The 19253-nt window shown below is 40.7% G+C and overlaps 1 protein-coding gene across 1 annotated transcript in view; it reads left to right on the top strand.

The window, feature by feature from the left end:
- The window catches only part of ADAMTS19 (ADAM metallopeptidase with thrombospondin type 1 motif 19), a 228382-nt gene that overhangs the window by 121470 nt on the left and 87659 nt on the right, over positions 1–19253 (top strand). Inside the window, 2 exon segments of the mRNA XM_054568513.1 lie at positions 7989–8129; positions 9493–9643. Of these exon segments, the coding sequence (XP_054424488.1) occupies positions 7989–8129; positions 9493–9643 (292 nt within the window).

Raw genomic sequence — 19253 nt, 5'->3', positions numbered from 1 at the left:
ACTGATTATAGAGTCCATATGGAAAAATCAACATAAGAAATTCCTTGTTAAAAAAAAACTGTGAGGAGGAAAGTGAAGAAACCGTGAGGGGAAGAGTGAACGCTATCAGATATTATTACATTTCAGAGTAGATAAAGCAGTTTGTGCTGGTGCTTGAATATGCAGACAGGTCAATGGAAGAATTCCATTTACAACCAAGAAATGCTGTGGAAATGTAGTATATAGTAGGAGCTGCACCTACAATCAATGGAAGGAAATGAATTATTCAGTAACAAAAGTAATAGGAATCTGATTCTGTACCTTCGACATTACATTAGAACACACCAAGATGATTTGTGCATTGAGATGTTCTGTTTTTGTTGGCTTTTTAGTCCTTTCATAGGGAATGTCTATTCTAGATGTGAAATCTATAAATATTTAAGGAAGAGTCACATAAAAGTAACACCTCAAAATTAAATATCGATCAGAAAACTACATGATCAGAAGATAAACCACAATCAGTGAAAGTATTTGCAACATATATCACAAAGTAATTTCTAATATGTACTGATTTATACTGATATTTTAACACATACACACATAGACACACACAATCTTTCTGAAAATAGGATTTCTGTCTAATACTTTTTTCCCCATAGCACGAAGTTGAGTGCATTGTACATTATAGGCACTCAAACATTTGTTATATGAACGAGCAAGCATTTGTTGTACAAAATACTCATCTGTTGGACAGTCTTCTTGAGACACAGAAGGCAATTGAGTTCTAGAAGTAGAGAAGAGAAATTAGTTGGGTTAAAGATACAATTGCCTTGACTGAGTAAAAGAAAATATGACTATACAAATATAACCATGGCAAAATAGTTTTCCTTTTTGGTACATGATATTTTGAATTCCTATGTAAAATAGACTATGTGGAAGTAAAATAGTTAAATTATATGTCAGTTATGATGCATCTACTTTGAAGTCTGGTTACAGTTGTATCTGATGATTTCATGGAAGTCCCGAAGTCATGGACTTGGAAGAGCCAAATCTGGCAGGTGTAGCAATATGGCTATTTAATCTGAAATTCTGCTACTTCGCTAGGAAGCCAGCGGTGCCCCAGGAGGCGTGCTGGCAGACATAACTCTGGTCCGCTTCAGCTTGCTGGAGGAGCCCTTCATAGAAGGGAATAAAATGTTTGCCTTTTATTTTGCATCGATGTTTATCAGTATATCTCCTAAAAGAACAAGAAGACATAATCTAAAGGGAGAATAGAGAAAAGTAAGAAGTAGGAAATGAAGATAAAGGCAAATAAATCCTCACCTAGACTGTTGGGATGGGAAAGTGTGAAATAATAACCAATTGCTGTAAGTAGATAAAAATAAGTATACACTTACCTCTAGAACTCCTTAAAATGTTCAGAATGAATTACTCTGTTATGAATGCTCCTTAACCCACTGAAATCGGTGATAGCTACATGTAAATTTCCTGTCCCCCACATTGTACGCTTCAGAATTCCCTGGAGCAGAAGTCATGAGTGTCTTCCTCTATCTGGCGCCTTGATTAAGGTCAGAAACTACTCAGTGGGCAGGTGGAGAGAAAGCGTGTTAGAGACATGCAGGCTTGGACCTGAATTTTCATCATGCCAGCTACTCACTGAGTGAACTTTGGGCAAGTCAACCTGCTGAAAACTCATTTGCTTCATCCCTAAAATTTGGATAACTTTACCTTACAAGGTTCCTTATTAGGTTGGTGATGCCCTAATTGTGTGGTGCAGTGGTTGACTCAATACAGAGTCAGTCATACTATAGTTTTTTATGGACACTTGAATGTAAAAGGAGATTTTTGGCCTCCCACGGCCATACGTCTCTCAGTTCATTCAAGCAGTGATTTCACATTCTTCTGAATCCCATTGGATTGGCAGGAAGTGTGCTTATTTCTTATAGAGCACTAACATAGCTTTTGTATTATGTTTTATGGAGACAGTGATACCAATTAGTGCAATAAAGGGTTTGTCCAAGTTAATAACAGTAATGGGACTTCAGCCCGTCCGGATGTGGCTGCCCTCCCACACCAGAATCTCTCCAAATGTAGGTTTGGATGTCGTAGTGAGTCACATAGAAGAGGGGAAAAAACTACCCAGCTAATGAAGAGCCCTACAAGAACCGTCCTTCTGTTTGCATTTCTCTAACGCATCTTGGCAAATGTGTGTTCTGAGTGAGGCAAGCAACCCTGCTTGAGTGGAGTATCAGTAGACTCTTCAAGCTACAGTTTCTCAAAGTCAGCAAGAGACCGTGTTAGTTTCAACTGTCCATCAAATTTACAGAATATTTAGTTGCATCTATGATTCTACATCAGTTGAGACATCTGTGGACATTTATTTAATAAGGTATTGAATGAAATAATTCGAGGAATTAAAAAGAAAATGTGACAATCCTTGTTCTCTGAACACTTAAATTCTAGGTGGTGATAGTTTATGTAACAACTATATTACTTAAAGTTCACCAGAACTAGAAGGTAGTTCTGATATATCCTACATTCCATGTATCTGGAGGGCCAAGAAGTTAAGGAACATGAGACGTACATGCTAGAATTTTTGAAGAGTCCTTTGTACAGGAAGAAGGTCTTAAAATTGAGTCTTGAATACAGGTAAACTGGGAGAGGCCCCCTGATAGGCAAGCCCTGTACAAGAGGGGAGGCTGGGGTGGACTGTTACCGTGAAAAGTAGATTGGAGTCAGATTACAGATCATTTAAAAAACAAGATAACAAGTTTATTGGTTCTCTGAATTTTAAGTAAGAATGATCTAGAAAATGTGTTCAAATGCAGTTTCTTAGGCCTCATCGCTAAGGATTCTCCATCAGCTGGAATAGGGCCCAGGAACCCGTGTGTTCAGTAGTCAACGCCGTCACGCCCTCCAGTTCTGAAGCACAGAGTTCATATTTTCAATATCATTGCTTGTAGGAAGACTAAAAGATTTTTGCCTCGGAAACTAGTTTTTTGTTTTTTTTGTATTAATGTATTTATAAGAAGCTGAAGTAATTAAACCAAGGCAAAGAGCTAAGGGGCAAGAAGTCAGTGGGCCAGACATTAGAGCAGCCCCGGGGTGAAGAGAACCCGCGCTAGCCTTCGCTGACAGCAGGAGACGCGGGAAGGGAGGGCTGGCTGGGCAGGAGCGTTTTAAGGCGTAAGGAAGTAGCAGGATCCAGGCATTTACTTGCTGCATAAGGGCAAGGAGCGTTCCAACTCCAGCAGGTAATGAACTTCTTGAGGGCAGAAGCTGGATCTTACTCATTTTTAGGACCGAGGGCAGTGCAGTACCCAGCATACGGTGGGTCCTCAACACCGTTTGTGGAATTGCTAGAAAAACCTGATGCATAAATGCGCAGCAAGGTCAAAAAGAATCTTTTTGTACCTCTACTCTTTTTTAACCGCTAATTTTTTACCTTGTTGCTAACTTGCTTCTCATTGCCTTTTGATTTGCATTATAATAGAGGTACATATTTCATTGTTCTGTGCAAATTAAAATAATTGAAATAATTTAAAATATAAAAAGTAATGAAAATATCTTGTGTGTCTTAATATTAGGCTTTTTTCCATGAGCACACAACAGTGGAGTTACATCAGATCAGATCTAGACACCAAATTTTCTGGAATTAAGTGTCATTTTGGGAAATACAATCCACTTCCAGTTAAATATTGTTATAGTTCATTTCTTTTTTAAATTGATTTTTTTCATATAATATGTGCCTTGTAGTGGGAAATTATATATCACAATAAAATTTTTAATGTGTTCAGCACAAAAAATATACCCTTTTAAAATATTGCTGTTAACAAATTCTGATCTTTTTAAAATTATCCAAAAAATGTGAGTGAATTCATAAATGTTCTCCTCTGTAACTCTGAACATCAAAAGGGACTATCTTCAAAATCCGAATGCTTCTCCAGCTTTCCGCAGGATATCACAAAACTTCCTGGCAGGCACTTTTAAACAAGTTGAGAAGTTTTATAAGATAAAAATATTTTTTCAGTTGACTTGACAACCATGTACGATGTTAGTGGAGAGTTTATTTGCCCAAGGCTCTTTGTCAAAATGAATTTAAACTGAGATTATTAAAACGTAGCTCAGTTGCACAGTTTGGGGAAAGGTGTTGCTGATGTCTTATTTCGAGAATGCTTTCCATTCAGTACATGCAGCCTGGCTGCAGGACTACACGCACATTTCTGCTCACCGAGAGGAGACGTTTGTAATTATTCAGAAAACAAGAAATCACTTGCATTAATCGAGAGTTTGGAACCAGAAGGAGAAACACTGTAGTTTGGTGGTTTAGAGGTCTCTCAGCTTGACCATCAGGCTGCGTGGGTCTGAGCCGCAGCTGCGCCGTTAACCTCAGCGCTCCCTCATCCGTAAGCTGGAAATCAGGATAATAGGAACACTATGGGAATATTGCGAGGAGTAAATGATATCACTGCTGGAAATGATTAATATAGTGACTGGAACAGGTAAAGGCTCACAATTAATTGTTTTATTTCAAATCTGTAGAACCAGGCCTAAGTGACGTCTCGTGATGGTAGTTGCAGATGTACAGTAAAAAGCCTTGTCCTAATTTAGTGATCATCTCTTCTGTTACAAGTGAAATAGCTTTAGGAAAATTTAACTAAAGGTAAACAATGCTTGAATCACCAGATCTCTCCTTGGATGTAGCTAATTTCTTACATGAGAAGCAGGATCCCAAAAGGAAAATGCTCATCTGGATGAGAAGTTGTAATCTTCCCAATTTAGAAAATCACGTTACACTACTTGGGGAAAAAATCCAAATTGCTAAATCTTGGAAACAAATCCCTCTTCTACTCTCAAATGGACACATTACTTAAGAAGTTTTATTATTTCTGAAAAAGACCAATTGCCTTTCAAAGGAAATAGTCTTTGTGTGTGGTTTGAAAGACGGCAGGCCTCGGAGGGGAGAGCTGAGCACGTTCCCCAGGGCCCGCGCCCGGAGTTGGGGGCCGGTCCCCCAGCCACGGTGCTGCGGCGGGAGGTGAGGGGCGGGGTCGGAGGGGGGCGCTGGCAGGGGCTGCTACCCAGCCACGCGCTCGGAAACAGCGGGAGGCCTCTTCCTCCCCCCGGGAGATTGTGCCCTGTCTACAATTTCTGATTTTAATTTAACGTCTGAACAAAGTGAATTCTTGCCATTATTATGTCTTCGGTTTTCTTTAAGTCCACAACTTTCACCAAAGTCAGCAAACACAACCGATTACCTTTAATGATATTACCAATTTGCGTGTTTTTTTCTTTTGACACATTAGAACAATAAGAAAATTCTCTGATTTACGGTGCCACAAAAAGAGCAGTTGTGAGCTCCCACTTTGTCCCGGCGCCGCGCCGGGCATCTCACACCACCCGGGGGCAGCCTGCACGTCCGGCAGGGAGGCGCTTTAAACAGACAAGGACGCCGGGGCACATTCACGTCTTGATCATTGAAGTTGACTCTGTGCACGTGAATAAGGAGATGGCGCAATTCCGATCTCTTTCTAATTCCACCGTTCTCCAGTTTACCCCTAGTAACTGAACTGGCCCACACCCACACGGTGTCGTCTCTTATTTTCCCTCTTTGAAAAACACCTAACTTCTTATTCTCTGTGAATCATTCTATTGATGTGTGTGGAGATAGGCCCTATTTAAAGGCATTCATTAGACAAGGAAAGATAAATGTGATTCATCTTATAACTAAATTTTTCTAACACTAAAAGTGAAAAATAATATTCAATAATTTGTGGGGGTTTTTTTATCATAATTTTCATAGTCTTCAAAGCTAGCAAACATAGGGAACTTGTTACTTATTATTCTTAAGCATTAATAAATTCCCTCTATGTAATTTCCTTCTTTCAAAAATATATTAAGTGTTATCATTTTGGTTTAAAATTTTAATTTATCGTAACGAAAATGTAGTTTGATAGCCTTCAGAATTTTTATTTTTATTTCGGAAAATGTAGTCCAGTTGTGGTTTTCCTTAGCAACTTCTATAATAATTCTTTTCTCAGCGTTTTAAAAGACAATATAAATATTTTTTTATTTACAACTCTCTGTTATGAGAGACGAGTTTATTATCTAGGTCATTACACAGTGAGAAGAGGGAACACTTGGCTCCCCTGTCATCATCTCAGACTTGGCATGTAAAGAACAAACTTTCTTCTTTCTGCTTCTTTGTTATTAACTCTCACTCACAGTTATTTTAATGGCCTCATCATGAGAGTTCATAGGAGGTTATATGAACTTTTCCTGACATAGAAGTGATTCTACCTGGTGACTTAGTTCAGCATTTAAGCATGGTTTATAGAGTATGATTCCAATAAGTCAGGATTGTAGAGAGAAGAGTAAGTCCCTGTCCTCAAGAAATGACAGGGGAAAAAAAAGGAAAAATATATAATATTAATACATTGTAGAAAACACTATAACAATGTTGTTTGCAGGATCCTATGGTGGGAAAAAGACAGTGCAACAGGGGAGGTGGGAGTTAGTAAAAGTAAACCTCCTGAAAGTCATCGACCTGAATCTTGAAGATTATATGGCATTTCCCTTGCAAAGATGTTGAAGGAAAGGCGCTTTGGACAGGGCAGGGGCGGGAATGGAATTCACAGATGTCAAGTGTGTACCGGTTAGTCACATGACTCTAGAGCGAACCAACTCAGCTCCAACATCTCCACTGTCCACTTCCACACTGCACGGTCTTGAGAAAGTTAACTTCTCACCAACAGAGTGGGTGTTAGGATAGTTCCTCTACCACAGAATTGTTTAATTCAAACTTGTAAGTTCCTCTGTATGGCGTATGACACATAGAAACTGCTAAGTAACTATTAATTGCAAGAGAATAAGGAACAACACGACAGTTGGGAAACTAGAAATGCTTTGGTTTTGCTGGAAAGGAGGTGCTGCCAATGGCCTGGGAGAAGACGAAGAGGCCGTGCACCATGCCGAAGAGCGGGAAGCTGCCCCGTGCATGATGGGAAAGCAGAGGGGTGGCCGGCCAGCTCTGCCTTCAGTAGACCTCCCCGGGCAGGGGAGGAGCGGAAGGGACGATGCTGGGCCAGACTGGAGGCAGGGGACCCAGTTAGAAGGCCACAGGAGTTCTCAAAACTAGGTATTTTATAATTCTCTTTAACAATAACAAAAGGAGTTGAAAAGAGGTGACAGTTGAGGGAAATATTTATGAAGTAGAATTAGCAGGGCCTGCTCCTAACCCTTAGTAAGTTAAATAGCTTGGGGATCCTTGGGAAAGGAAGGGCTAAAGGACAACCTCAAGATCCTTAGGTTGGCAGAGCAGGCGGCTGGGGAAGGCGCGAAGGAGAGAGTGAGAGGACCCAGGGGCAAGCAGAGGTCTGAGAGCAACAGCAAGGAGGGCAGTCTTTAGGCGCATTCAACTCAACATTCTCTTAGTACATCTTACGTCTGATTTTTAGAATGGCAGTCCAGCTTAACAGAACAGGTTCAGGATTCAGTAGAATAATAAGGGTGGCCAGGAATAAATGGGAAGGTTCCGGGGAGAGTGTGTGTCCAATGATGGGTGAAGAAGGCGGCCCAGTGAAGCATAAGGGGAAAGCAATAGTTTAATGCGGTTTCAGATTTGACATAATGTATAAATAAAGAATCTCTGGTCAAGAGCAAGAGTCTCATGTGGTCAAGCAGAAATTTACTATTCCTGTTTGTTTCATATACTATTAAGTGAAAAATATGTCTGTAGGTCATTTTGATACAGGTGAACTAAGCATATTATTGACTAAATTGATTGGAAAAGTGGTTTTTTTTTTTTTTACCAAGTAAAAATATTTACCTTTAATCTAGAAAACAAAAATTTTAAAATAAATCCATCCAAAATTGAATTTTATTTCGACCTTTAAAACTGATTTCTCTCCCATTATGTAAAGTATTCAGCTGTTATTTAATTGCAGTTACAAAAAGCTAAAAACATTTTTCTAATGTGACTTTAACATTTTAATTCTCTTTCGAATCAGCATGGGCATCAGTCATGACAACGACCACCCGTCGTGTGCGGACGGTCTTCATATCATGTCTGGTGAATGGATTAAAGGGCAAAACCTGGGAGATGTTTCCTGGTCCCAATGTAGCAAGGAGGATTTGGAAAGATTCCTAAGGTACTGGGGCCACTTCCTCTTGGTCCGTCGTGAATGTTTGTGGGCACCTGCTTCCTCCGCAGACCAGGGCGGGGGGTGTGGCCCGGCAGAAGGACCCCGGGCTGGGAATCAAGGCGCTGTGCTCCATTTCAGGCTTTTCCATGGACTCCCGGTGTTGAAAAATTGTAAGGATTTAAAAAACCTGTCACAGTATCTAACTGCCTTTTTAGAATTTTGCAAGGACCGTTCTCATCGCTCATCGCTCGGCACTGCCTTTTGTCATCACAAAGACCCTCTGTAACAAAAGCCCTTTTCATTGGGACACTTCTAAGCGCTGGCTATTTTTTCATTACTGTGTAGTTTTCATCCTTACAAATAGTCCTCTGCTTTCTTCTTATCCACCTTCAACAGCAATAACGCTGGGCGTCTGCCTGGTTGGAAAAAGAAATGAAAAGTATTATTATTGTTTTAATTTTCATTTTAAAGTCTTTGTCCTTTAGTTATTCCTCTGGTCATAAAAGGAGCCGCTGAAACAGTAGGTGAGAGTAGTGGGTGAATAAGAGGGAGTTACTTAAGTTCCCAAAGTCTAAGGGAGAGACTTGCAAACACCGAGCTGGCCAATTTCACTGCACAGCTATACTCCATTTTTACATACATCATAAATGGGAAAGCCCATTTCTTTCTGCTCAATGAATATTAAAATCTGAAATAAAACTGTTGTCACACTACCGTAGCTTTCTGAAAGATGTACAATCTGTTGTGCTCTGCCCGCCCTCCGCCGCGACGCCGTGGCCGCAGCACCCGCGCCGCGCGCGAGCACACGCCTCCCGGGACGGCCGCGCCCCGGCGGCCCTGCTGGGCCCCTGCGCAGCTCGCGGGGTTGGGCTTGGCTGCCTTCAGCGCGGGAATCCGAACTGTGATAAAATTAAATGGAAATTGTACTACAGTGTCAAGTGCCTATTCGTCCGATAAATACATACTAGAGGACAATTTCCATAGATTCTTTAAATCCCTGAATGTTGTTGATACTTTACCTTCACACATTGCTTTTAGGCAATTTCTGAGCCTGAGGTTTTTCACCTTATAAATGTGTGAAATGGGAAGCCATCTTACAGAGTTACATAGATTAGCTGAGTTAACCCATAGGAAAGACCTTTATAAACCGAAAAATTGGTATCTTGAAGATTATTATTACTATTAGGATTATCTTAAAGAATTATAAGTCAATGATTGTCATATATGGACTACTTCCTATAGCAGTAAATAAGAGTGCTTATAAGTAAAAGTAAGAACATTTTTCATATTATGAAATATTTCCTGTTGCATGCTAATGATAACTTTTTACATTACATTCAGAATTTTGCCCATGTCTGCATATTGCCAGGTCAAAGGCCAGTAACTGCTTGCTCCAGACAAGTCCCCAGAGTGTCAACTCCGTGATGGTCCCCTCCAAGTTGCCAGGGATGACATACACCGCTGACGAGCAATGTCAGATTCTCTTTGGGCCACTGGCTTCCTTTTGTCAAGAGATGCAGGTATGTGTGGTGTCCAGTGGGATTTGAAAGGGCATGTTCACATTCATTGTTTAGAAGTATTAATTAGAGGAGGGGAAGATGACTTTATTTTAAAGTTTATGGCTCAGAATCACCCCAATATGGAAAGAAGGATTTTCTAAGAAAAGTTTTTGCATGTTCCCCAGCAACGGGGCGGGGGGAGTGTAGAAATAAGATGTGGGCGTTTAATAAATAGGGAGTGACCCAAGAATTTCTACTTAGAGATGGCACCAAAGTCAGGGAAATACTTGCCTTATGCCATTTTAATGCTTCTATTTTAAATCTCTAACTTTCTTACATGGTAGGTAACTGGGTAAAAAAGTAATAAATCAATATATGAACAGGTAATTGTGGAGAAAGAGTTGTCTTTTAACCCTGGAAATGAAAAGGTAGAAGTGTATTCTGTAAGAATAAAAATTAGAGCATACATTTTTAAATAGTCCAACCAGAGTAAACATATGATGCTCTATGTTTGAGTATTCGAACAGTCACTCATTACTCAGCAAGGCCTGTTGCTCCAGTCTAGCAATCTGAAGTCTGGAGGACTGAACAAAATGCCCTTCTTAAATATGTAAGAATTTTAGCTCTATTTGCTCTTCCTTCTTCCCATCTCTCTTCCTGCTACCAATCCCCTAGCTGCCCATCTCTTCCTAGCGCGCGCGCGCGCACACACACACACACACACACACACAGTATTTCAGGAATAAACTGGGAGTCACACTTACAGTGAATTGGTAACTGCACCTCTTTCCAAGTTTCTATGATTGCTTCAAAGGAGTTTGGCTTTGCTGACGGTAACGCTCTTGTGGACGCTGTTGACCTGACTAAAATCCATTGTAAGGAAAAGAGTACCTGACATTATGACCTGTTTTCTGCTCTGTAGTTCTTGACAGAGGAGTTGCTCACTTGCGTATTCTTCTCCTCTTGTCGATCCCCACACTGGTGTGGAAGCTCCACCGGGGCAGAGGATGCGCCCTTGGCCTCCAGCCCCGCGGCGGGCCCAGGGTAGGCCCTCCGGGAATATTTGACTTATGATTAAAGTGAGCACACATGTGAAGGAGCCGGAGCTGTGTGGAGTGTGACAGGTGAAAGCATGTGTATGATGTAATGCCCATCTGGGAATAGCGATGCTCAGGAGAAACGGGTGTATGGGAGCGACTGCGACCTGGCACCCACGGTCTCCACGTGGCGGAGCCTGGACCCGTGGAGCAGTGGCCAGGTCGGCTCTGTGTGAGCTGTCCCTGAGGCCTCCCTATTCCCTTCTACCAGTCTTCTTGTTCAGCCTGCTCTCGCCTCTGGGCCTTTAGATAAGCAGAAAGTGGGTGCCGTGTTCTTTCCGAAGTCTTCGTGGTAAAATAAATGTGAGGTACACAGGGCTGGTTTTGTGCGTAGACATGTCCGCATGCTGACAGTCTTATCGTTTTGGTAAAACGGCACACGGTTCCCACTGGATTGCGCAGTAGACAATTTCAGTTCATCAACTGTAGGGAATTGCTAGGGCTGATAAACGGAAAACATTCCTGTCTCATAAAGTACTCCGAGGGTTAGGAAAACCCAGCAAATGGCCAAAAACAAACATGGTTTTGGTAAACTTTAGATTATTTTTATAAATGTTTTAAAAAGTTTTTAGAAATTATTATTTTTAATGATAGATCATTATGTTTAATGATATATCAGAGTTATTAAAATTATTTTAATTTAAAAATAATGATATATCAGAGTTAGTAAAACTTTGCCAGTACCATTCTACAGTATTTTTAATTCTGTGCCACAGCGTATAAATCATTTACATTTATGGTCTCTTTTGATTCTTAGAACAATTATAGGCCAAAGTTATTATTCAACTCTATTTTACAGATCAACAAGTTGAGGCCTGTAGAAGTTATATAATACATTAAGTTATTTTCCCTGTTAAGAGGGAGTGTTAGATGCAAGTCCAAACAGCAGAGTTCATTGTAAGCGCTGTGCTCCACTACCTCTTATGGCACTTAAACTCCTTTACGTGTTGTCTTTTCTGTGGAAAGGCCTTACATCATTTCCTGCATTTAAACTGAATTAATTTTATCTGCCATAGCATCTACACCATCAGGATTAAGTAATACCTTAATTGATTTATTTTTCTGGGCTTTTTGCTTTATTTATATAATTATTCCTCGCAGACCCACCGCCACGACTTTTTCTTTTCCCCATCTCTGAAAATATAACTGTTTTTTATGGGACTTTATATTTAAGTTTCTCCATATCCTAAAATGCTGCCTTGTTTTAAACTAAACATATTGCAAATAAAATTTAGTTTTAGGTTTAGGTGTCCAGAAATGTTTTCCTTTGTTCCCCCCCTCAAATTATATGTGTGTGAATTTTTAATTTATAAAGTCTATGTGTTTTCCCTAGTTCTGTCTGTGTGTCATCTTTATCAAAGACAACTTTTATAGCGATGCCAGGAAGGAGGAGGCCGCTGTGGCCGCGGGGAAGGGCAGGCCTCGGGGTCCGGCGGGAGGGGCACGAGCCCTGGGCCCTCCCAGAGCCATCCCTCTGGTCTGCTGTTCCCCGCAGTCAAAGCTCTTTTTCCCTCTGAGCCATGCTTTCTAGAGAATGGTAAGCGGGGCTGCATTATGCGCTTCTCGAGTCCCTTAGAACTGCGAGGTTGGCCTCCTGTGATTCCAACACCTAATTCCGTACTACCCTTGAAAATGATCATTTCAATCCCAAATTACTGCAGCGTGCAGCGCAGGAACTAGACGGATGGAGAGAGAGATGGATGGAGAGAGAGACGGATAGAGCCACTGAAGAGGTTATTTACAGACTCAGCCTCTGATGTGACAAATGTGTATTGAGTTCCAGCTACTTTCCAGACACTGCTCTATGCACTGAGACAGCAGGAAACAGATCGCCTTTATGGAGCCTATATTTCAGTTGGGGAAACAGACAATAAGTAAATATATATAATGTGTCAGTTGGTGATAAGCGTCTTGGAGAAGTATAAGGCCAGGTAAGAAGGAGAGGGAGTACAGTCTGGGTGGGAGGGTAGGAATGGTGCTATTTTATAGTGGGTGGCCTGAAAGGCTTCCTGTAGGAGGTGACATTTGTTTAGATAGTTGAAGGAATGTGATAGCAACCCATGCATTTATCTTGGGAGGAATATAGCAAGAAGAACCAGAAAGCAAAATACCCTGGAATGGCATTTTGGTCATGTTTTAGGTTTAAGATGCCTATTAGACATCCAAGTAGATGTAAGTAGGTCCAAGACAGACATTGTCAGGAAGTATAACTTAAAAACATCAGGGGAAATAGTTTATAAGTGTAGATGATTGGATAGTTCTGCTTGTTAAGGCACATACCTAGACCTTCAAGTGGATACACATGGAATTACCACATCTACCAATCTGCCATCTAGACTTTATACAAAACAAATCTCCTAAAAGGAGTTGTCTATCCTTTTTATCACTGTACCCCTAGCATCTGAAAGGGTGCTCGGTAAGTATCTGTTAAATGATTAAATGAATCAGTCAAATGACGGACCACGGAGGGATCCTGCTTTTTCGCCAACATAGAGTTGCTTCTTAGGTACAGGCATGTCCCACTCTGTTGTGCTTTGCCTCATGGCGCTTGGCAGGTCAGTGGCACCCGTGTAGCCGAGGCCCGTCGGCACCACTTTCCAATAGGCTCAGAGGGTGGTTAGCATTTATTAGTACGAAGGCACTTTTAATTGAGGTATTTACAGTACGTTGTGTTTTAGACATAATGGCATTACACCCTTAACAGACTATAGTAGAGCGTACATGTGACTTTCGTATGCACTGGGAAACCAAAAACATTGTGACCCGCTTTATTGCCATGCTTGCTTTATTGCAGTGGTCTAGAACTGAACCCACAATATTTTTGAGGTGTGCCTTTACATGACATGGCAAGATAACATGAAGATAACCTTCTAAAATATTGACTTAACCAAATTCATTAATTTATTAAATGCAATAATTCATAGTTCAATAAAATATTAATATATGATGATGTAAAAACCAACTGTAAGGGCAGATAACTTATGTCTCACAACTTATACATGAGTTACTCAGACATCCTTTTGGCTCTTTCCACCTCCAATCACTTATGAGTAACTGCCAGGCTGCATGGAGTGAGCACTCAGAGCAGCTTTTCAGCAATGTGTGCCCTGGTAGAATACTAGAGACAATGCTAGTCGGTCTATAGTGTTTGTATTAGATCTTGCTCTTCCATACTTATAAACATTTATACGCCAGCACTAGAGACTCCATCATTACATACATGCTGATCTGATTAACGATAAATTTACCCTAAGACATAGCTGTAAAGATGCTCGGGAAACATCTTGACCTCAGAGATCTGCATTATCTGCATTAATATGGTAGCTTCCTGGGCAGCCTTGTTCCTGAGTCCTGGTGCCCATAGGCCACCTGGCGTTTTGTGGCCGAGCCAGCTCCAGCTGCACCAAGTCCTTGCAAGAGCCACCTGTAGTAGCTTCGCTGAGAACACAGAGGTATGGGTGCTTCCCTGGGATCAGCAAGGAGCGGCCACAGAAGAGTTACATTTTTCGAATAATAAGGACGTGTGCTAAAAACTCGAAGACCGCCAGGAGCCTTAAGGCTCTTGCCGCTGCTGTTGGACTAGGCTCTTTGTGAAATGTATAGATATAAATAGTATGTAGAAAACTTTCTGGTGTAATTGAATCACATGGTGACCTTAAAAAGTTACATAGAGAGTTTCAGTTTTACATTGCTCTTATATCAACTCAATACATCAAAATATGTAGGACCTCTAAAACCTCTCATCGAACAGGCTGACAGCGAATTAGGTATCCTGTGAAGACTTCTAGGAGACTGAGCCACTGTGATTTGGCATTGTGATTTCCAGAGGCAGTGGGAATTTGGACTTTAAAAGGTTTAACATGGAATTGCCCTTGAGGGCTAGTAGTTGTTTGGGCAACTAAAATAGCATCATTAATAAATCATGTTGTTGAGATTGGGAAGTTGTAGACTTATAAAGTCCCCCTTCCTATGAGATCTATACAGTTATGGTGGGTTAAAGCCACCAAGAATTGATTCTGCCTATTTGGCCATCTAATCAAAGCTTCATCTTATCCTTTGAATCTTAACGCTAGTCTGTGAGTGCTTGAGTCTTATCCAGCTTGTTTGACTGGATAATCTAGCTCTTTAACTTCTTTCATCAGGACTAATTTTTCCATGACTTCTTATTGACATGAGCTTTTCTTTGTAATGTCTCTTTCTTTGTGAATGGCCTATTTTCATTTTGGCCCATTTTTGGATTTTCTGTTTTTCTTGCTGATTTACAGTTCTTTCTATATTCTAGGTGAGAATTCCTAGGATTTGCAGGTCTTTCTATACTCATGGTGTGTTGTTTGTGTGTTAACTTTGTATACGATGTTCTTTGTCTTTTAATTTCAGGTGGTAAATCCATCAAATTTTCTCATTAAGACTGCTCTGTTTTGTTTTATTTTGTTTCCCCTCTTATACAAATTCTTCACTACTCCAGAATTAAATTTTTATATGGCATATTCATTTTCTTTCAGCTTAAATATTTCTTTAGCACTAAGGACATTTTGGATTTTTAAAAGATAACTTTTTATTATTTATACCTACTTTTATTGCATTGCAATAAAATGGAGACACCAATATAATGCCAATTCTTTAAAACTTATTGAAGTTTCTTGTTTAATGTAATACACGATAAATTTTAGTAATTGTCCTCTGAATACTTGAAAGAATGTGTGTGTGTGTGTTCTTTAAAGTTCATTTTTGTCACAGGATCTTAGAGGAAACATATTAATATTATTCAAAATATCTATTTTTTCTTATTTTGGTTTGATTGGTCTATCAGTAACTGACAGACATGTTAAAATATCAACTCTTTTTTTAAATTTTTCATTTGTGTTATTTTTATTTTTTGATAACAGTTGGCATACATTATTATATTAGTTTAAGGTATGTACCCCAGTAATTAGACATGATATAACTTACTAAGTGATCATCCTGATAAATCTCACACACATTTGGCACCATACATATTTATGAGGATATTATTGTCTTATTCTCTATGCTGTACTTTACATCCTCATGACTGTTCTCTAACAACTAATTTGTACTTTGTAATTCCTTTACCTTTTTCACCCATCCACCCAATCTCTCTCACATCTGGCAACTGTCAAAATGTCATCTATCTCTATGAGTCTGTTTCTGTTCTGCTTGTTTATTTTTTTTGTAGATTCAGTTATTGATAGGTATGTATTTATTGGCATTTTATTGGTCATATTTAAAAATTTTTTTCTTCTCTTCTTAAGACCTTTTAACATTTCTTGTAATACTGAGTGTGTGATGATTAACTCCTTCAGCTTTTTCTAGTCTAAGCTCTTTAGCTGTTCTTTGATTCTAAATGATAACTTTGCTGGATAGAGTAATCTTGTTTGCAGGACCTTGTTTTTATCTCTTTGAATATTTCTTGCTAATTCCTACGGCCTGCAAAGTTTTTGTTGAGAAATCAACTGACAGTCTTATGGGAGCTCCCTTGTAGGTAGCTAGCTAATTGCTTTTCTCTTGTTTTTAAACTTCTCTCTTTGTCTTTGACCTTTTGCATTTTAATGATGATGTGTCTTGGTGTAGGCCTCTTTGGGTTCATCTTGTTTGGGACACTATACTTCCTGGACTTTTATGCCTATTTCCTTCCCCAAGTTAAAGAAGTTTTCTGGTCTTCCTGAGCAGTATGGCTGCTGCTGTCTGGGGGATGGGTCACCACTGGGATCCCCTCAGCTGCTCTCTCAGTTCTCTCCCCAGGGCCTCTTTCCCCGGTCTCTCCTCGAGCGTCTCTGGCTCACTCTGTCCCTGCCTTTGCCAGAGCCCAGGGAAAGGAAAGAAGGAAGGGAAAAAAGAAAAAGAAAGAGGGAAGAAAAGAGGCGAAAATGAAGAAAAGAAAGAAGTGAAAGAGTAAAAGAAGGAATCAGGCCCACAAACTTGCTGTACCAGGACCATGCACTAACCAACTGAGGCCAGAGCCTGTATGTGGTATATTTTCATGTGACTGGTAGAGCAGTAGGTGTCCATCTGGAGGGACTTTGGGCACTTCACTTGCGCTCTCTGGACTTGAGTTCCTCCATCTGGGAAATGAGAAAGTTGATGAACAATAGTATATCAACATTCCTGTGGTTTCTAAATCTTTCTTTTTAAAAAGTTGGCTTTAAAGATATTTCCTTTATACTGTTAATCAAAGATATCCTTAAAATGTCAACTTTGGAACACACAGGAAACCAGGATGATAAACTTAAGGAAGTCTTTTCTACCTCTGTTTTCATACTCTATAGATAACTACAGACACCGCTCACCTGTAAGGCTGTTCCTGGAAGGAAGCTATGTATTTACTTTTAAAGATATTTGAAATAAATGATCAATGCTCTTTGTTTTAAAAGAAATTTTCTGTCATTATTTTTTCAAGTAAGCTTTCAATTTCTTGCTCTCTCTTCCTTCGGGCGCCCCCATGATGCGAATGTTGTATACTTGAAGTTGTCCCAGAGGCTCCAAACACTATCCTCATTTTTGTGGATTCTGTTTTCTTTTTTGCTGTTCTGATTGGGTGTTTTTTGCTTCCTTGCATTCGAAATTGCTGATTTGATTCTGTTTCATCTACTCTACTTTTGATTTCCTGTAAGTTATTCTTCATTTCAGTTACTGTATCCTTTATTTCTCACTGGTCCTTTTTTATGCTGTTCAGGTTTTCACTAAGTTCATCGAGCATCCTTATAGCCAGTGTTTTGAATTCTGCATCTAGTAGATTGCTCGTCTCCATTTTGTATAGTTCTTTTTCTGGAGTTTTGTTCCATTCTTTCATTTGGACATGTTTCTGTGTCTCCTCATTTTGGTATCCTCCCTGTGTTTGTTTCTATGTATTATATTGTATTAAGTGGAGCTGCTACATCTGCCAGGCTTGATAGAGTGGCCTAATGTAGTAGGTGTCCTGTAGGGCCCAGTGGCACAGCCTCCCCTATCACCCAAGCTGGTTAATTAAGGTGCACCTTCCATGTGGGCTGAGTGCACCCTCCTCTTATAGTTGAGGCTTCATTGCTGCTGGCACATCAAAGGGAAGGATTTATACCCAGGGCAGTCAACTGCAAGGACTGACTGTGACCACTGACCATAGACCTCCAACCTCTGTGGAGGATCAGCTGGACAAGAACCCACCCTAAAGAGCTGGACTTACTTCAACGAGCTCTGGGGCCCACTAAGTGTACCCCTTGCGTGTGTCACTTGTAGAGGTGGTTGGGTGGTGCTTTGACATGGTCTGAAGCTGTTCATTGGGTGAGCTGGCTCTGGGGTCACCTGGCAGGAGCAGGCAAAGGTCAGCAGCAACCTGTTCTGCCTGGGCCATGGACCCAGCATGAATCACAAAGTGACACAGATGGCTGCTACTTGCGCTGAGCTTGGAGGTGCCCTGGGGGGGCTCAGCTGCAAACCCAGGCCGGCTGCTGCTAGTGCCAGGTCTGGGGCCGCTTAGTGAGAGTACAGAGCCCTCTGAAGCCAGATGCTCCTGGTTTGAGAAATTTTTAGGAAAATCTAAAGCACGAATTTAGGCAGGCCATTCTTATGGAAAAGCCACTGAAGACAATTTGGGTGGCCAGAAATGCAGGTGGGGCAGAACCTCAAGGAATCACCAGGGTGGGGCAGATAGTGTGAGCCAGGGTGACAGAGTCTCAGATAAGGCACCTGCCTGTTGGCTCTGTGAGGGGAGGGCTCATCAAAGGAATAATGACTCATTTATTTTGGTTTGAGTCATTTATTTGGTTCTGCCAGTGCTTCTGTCAGGAAGAAAGCTGACCCCCCAGGTCTTGTCCTGATGCTGGACAAATCAGTTTCTCCCTGTATGTCTCTGGTGCATTTCAAGCTGCGGTCCCAGTGCTGGAGCTCAGGTGGAGTGAGTCTGAGTAAGTTCGTACGTGGGCCCTTAACAAGGAACTTTCTGGGGGTCCAACAGCGCTCTGTCTCCTTCTGCCTCATTCCCTGTTGGTTTACGGCCAGAAGTTGTGGGGACTTCTCTTCCTGGCACTAGGACACTAAAATGGGGTCCAGCTGTGGGACTGGGGTCCTTGCTCCTCAGGGGGACTTCTGCAGCCAATATATCCCTCCCGATTTTTATCTGCCCAACGTGAGTATGGGATCAGCCCATTCTGCATTGCCACCCCTCCTACCAGTCTCAGTGGGTTTTTTTTCTTTAATTTCCTAGTTGTAGGCCTTCCATTCAGCCAGATTTCAGGTGGTTCTAAATAATGATTGTCCTGTAGTTTAGTTGTAATTTTGATGTGGTTGCAAGAGGAGGCAAGTACCACATTGGCTACACCATCATCTTGCCTAGAAGTATGCCAGCTCTATTGATTTATTAATTTCTACCTATAATTCTGTCACTTTTATCTTATATATGTTGAGTTATATTACAAGTGTATATGCATTTAAGTTTTTTTCTTCCACTTGACCTGTTTTCCTTTTCCATTTTTTAATGATCCGTATTTAAAACATTTTGTCTGGAATTAAAAACACTATCCTGGCTAATATTTTCTATACCT

This window comes from Pteronotus mesoamericanus, unplaced genomic scaffold (genome assembly GCF_021234165.1).
Source record: "Pteronotus mesoamericanus isolate MK-2021 breed Mesoamerican mustached bat unplaced genomic scaffold, CSHL_Meso_final contig_2, whole genome shotgun sequence".
NCBI classification, from domain to species: Eukaryota; Metazoa; Chordata; class Mammalia; order Chiroptera; family Mormoopidae; genus Pteronotus; species Pteronotus mesoamericanus.
This window is presented reverse-complemented; position numbering and strand designations above follow the sequence as displayed.